This window comes from Colobus angolensis, unplaced genomic scaffold, assembly GCF_000951035.1.
Source record: "Colobus angolensis palliatus isolate OR3802 unplaced genomic scaffold, Cang.pa_1.0 Scaffold281, whole genome shotgun sequence".
Taxonomy (NCBI): domain Eukaryota; kingdom Metazoa; phylum Chordata; class Mammalia; order Primates; family Cercopithecidae; genus Colobus; species Colobus angolensis.
Window position 1 is genome coordinate 306392 of NW_012116055.1, and position 3595 is coordinate 309986.

At 51.3% G+C, this 3595-nt stretch overlaps 1 protein-coding gene across 1 annotated transcript in view; it reads left to right on the forward strand.

Annotated features, from left to right (window-relative positions):
* The window catches only part of LOC105516455 (interleukin-21 receptor-like), a 21053-nt gene that overhangs the window by 4831 nt on the left and 12627 nt on the right, over positions 1-3595 (forward strand). Inside the window, exon 3 of the mRNA XM_011948663.1 lies at positions 2205-2307. Within this exon, the coding sequence (XP_011804053.1) occupies positions 2205-2307 (103 nt within the window). The remainder of the gene's footprint in view (positions 1-2204; positions 2308-3595) is intronic.

Consider the following 3595-nt stretch of genomic DNA (forward strand, 5'->3'; position numbering starts at 1 on the left):
AGACGTTCAAACCATAGCATGGTTTTCACCACTCTGTGCTGCTGTCTGTTGAGTGATAGCCGTGTGCGGGCAGCGTGCAGGCACAGGCACCATCTTATCTCAACACCTCAACAGCCTCTAGGGCAAGCAGTATCTCTGGCTTACCCATGGGGAGGAGAAGCAGTTTTGACTCACGTGTTTACAGTCACAGAGCTGGGGACAGCACAGTCACTTTGTGCGTCTCTCACTGCCTCCTGCACGCTTTCATAACCCCAGACATGGGATGGCCCTGGGGCTCTCTGCCCTGTGGCTGGGGTACTGACCAGGCACTTTCTCACCCTCCCATCCCTGGTGCCACCTCCATGCCATTCGGGGGCTGCTGTTGCCTCCCCAAGTTTGGAGACAAACCCTGTCCCTTGGTAGCTTTGAACCTGGCTAGGAATGGCAGCTCCTCTCCAAATTCCTAGCGCCCTGAGAAAGAACCATAAGGGTACAGACTCAGAGATGACACAGCTACTTAGAGGCTCTGTGTTGAGGTTTTGCCAAAATCAGTCCTGTTTTCTCCATCAAGTGCTGGAACTAGCTCCTTTGCACCCCACTGACAAGTCCTGTGTGTCTCCCTGAGGAAAGCACCCTCTAGAGCAAGATTTATTTCCATGACTCAGACCCCTTGGTAGCCACTGCCTGGAGAGCTGTGTTGAGAAGCATTCTGAGGTCACGCCTAGGGGAGAGAGTGCTGTGATCCATTAGCAATGTCTGCCATGGGTGCAGCTATGAAAAACTAGCACAGACTAGGTTTTTCCTTTCCTGGGTGAGTGTCTCAGCAGCGCAGACCAACAGAGACGAGAGACGTGGTCTAGTCTTGGAGCCTCAGTGTTCTCACCTCTACAGTGGACTAAAGGATGTTTCCAGACACAGTATTCTTGGCTCCGAATATAGGTTCTGTCCTAGACTGAGACCCAAGAAGGGAACCTACCGCCACCATCACCTCATGGGTCTTCATTAGTCAAGGGAAAATAGGAAAAAGCCACCGAAAATGAACCCAATTATAAAGGGGAACAAGGCCAGGCATAACGGCTCAATCTTATAATCCCAGCACTTTGGGAGACCGAGGCAGGTGGATCGCGTGAGCTCCGGAAATTGAGGCCAGCCTGGGCAACATGGTGAAACCCTGTCTCTACGAAAACACAAAAATTATCCAGGCATGGTGTCGCACAACGGTAGTCTCGGCTACTCAGGAAGCTGAAGTGGGAGGATTGCTTGAGCCCAGGAGGTGGAGGCTGCTGTGAGCTGAGATCACACCACTGCACTACAGTCTGGGCAACAGAGCAAGAGATTCTATCTCAAAAAAAGAGATGGGCAGTACAAGTTTCTAGTAAATAGCAGCAAAAAATAGTGGAAATGGCACTCAAATATACAAAACAAAACTACAAATTATTCCATTGATTTTGTCCAACATTTAACAAAATTTGGATGATGATCGCACCTCTGTTTTAGAACACAGTGAAACAATTAATGTTTGGGGAGCAGGATGGAAAGGTGTTAAATCTTCCAACAAAATTGCCTCATAGGGCAATACCTTGATGACTTCTTGGTGGCGGTGGCGGTGGCATTTTTGGCTGCAGGATCATGCAGACCTTTCTGCAAAAGTGTCCGAGGGCTTCTTAATTCTCTCACGGTTTCCAACTCCTTGAAGCACCTTCCCGAATCTCTGAGAGTGCGTGTCCTCTGGAGCCAAATTCTGTAGAGCCAAGGTCTCTTCCTTTCAGGGTTTTGGGACATTTTCAGCATAGCTGTCCTTGACTCCATGAGGTCCTGACCCTCTTGGGGTATGTGGGTGTGTGCTGGCTGGGTTCCTACCACATCTGGGGCATTTAAGATATTGCCATTCTGAATGGGAGCTTGGCCAGGAGGGACACAGACCTGGTGGCCAGGCGCAGGGCTCTGGAGGAGGGTGCTGAGCTGGGACCAGGTAGTTTTATATTATTTGCCATTATGAGTGCCCTGTCTTCATAGCCAGCCTTGAAACACGGGTGCTCAAACAAGGAATTCCCAGGTAGTGAGGCCCCCTGGGCGCCAGGGTTACATCTTAGCAGCTCCTGAGTCCTCATATTTGTCCCGGCCTGGGGATCCCTGCACCCACTCTTCCTCTAGCCTTTGAGGGGATGGAGAGGAAGCTCTGTAGTCCCCACCCACCAAGGCCTCTCTCCCACTTGACCCTCCAGGCTGGGGCTGCCCCGACCTCGTCTGCTACACCGATTACCTCCAGACGGTCATCTGCATCCTGGAGATGTGGAACCTCCACCCCAGCACGCTCACCCTTACCTGGTAAGTGGCTGGGCCTCACCAGTCCCTGGGGATGCGACTCACAGTGCCTGCTCAGTGATTCCTCCAGGAGGACGCTATGCACTGAGGACCATTGTGCCTGCCTTTCAGACAACTACTCAGGGCTCACAGGACTTGAAAAGTCAGGAGCCCGCAGGGTTGGTCTATCCACCAGCTTCAAAGGCTACTATCTCACCCACACAGGTCGGCCATGGTTTCGAGACTCCGGGATGGCCGGTCTCCCGCATGATTTTTCAAGCACTTAGTAGGTGCCAGGCCCCCAGCTACATGCTTCGCATGAATGGTCACTCCCAACCCTCACAACGATTAGTCCCATTTTACAGATGAGGACATTGAGGTTCAGAGAGGTTAAGCAACTTGCCCAAGGTCACAGAGCCTGTGAATGCTGGAGCTGGGATTCAAATTCAGACTTCCCAACTCCAAAGTCCATTTTATACCCTATGCAGCTCAGGATAAAGAAGAGCTTCCGTTATCCATCAGCTCATTCATTCATTCAAAACCATTTACAGGCGAGGTTCAGTGGCTCACGCTTCTAACCTCAGCACTTTGGGAGGCCAAGGAAGGAGGATAACTTGAGCCCAGGAGTTTGAGACCAGCCTGGGCAACATCACAAAACCCTGTCTCTACAAAAAATAAATCAGTCAGGCGTGGTGGCACAATTGTGTAGTCCCAGCTACTTGAGAGTCTAAGGCAGGAGGACCAAGCTCAGGAGTTCGAGGCTGCAGTGAGCTATGATCATGCCACTGCACTCCAGCCTGGACAACAGAGCAAGATCCCATCTCACAAAACAAAACAAAACAAAACATGTGTGAAGTTCCTGCCAGACACTGTAGCAGGCACTGGGGATTCAGCAGAGCGAGACTGACGGGGCCCCAGATGCCTTGGAACTGATATACCACAGTGGGGCGGTGGCTGGGGGAGACAGACGCACAAAACAACCAACAAGATGCTTTCTCTTTTTTCTTTTCTTTTTTTTTTGAGACAGGGTCTTGCTCTGCTGCCCAGGCTGGAGTACAGTGGTGTGATCAGAACTCACTGTAGCCTCAACCTCCTGGGCTTAAGCGATCCTTCCACCTAAGCCTCCCGAGTAGCTGGGACTACAGGCATGCATCATCACACCCGGATAATTTTTGTAGTTTTTGTAAAGACAGGGTTTTGCCATGTTACCTAGGCTGGATTCAAACTCCTGGGCTTAAGCAATCTGCCCACCTCAGCCTCCCAAAGTGCTGGGATTACAGGTGTGAGCCACCATGCCAGGCCCAAACAGGAT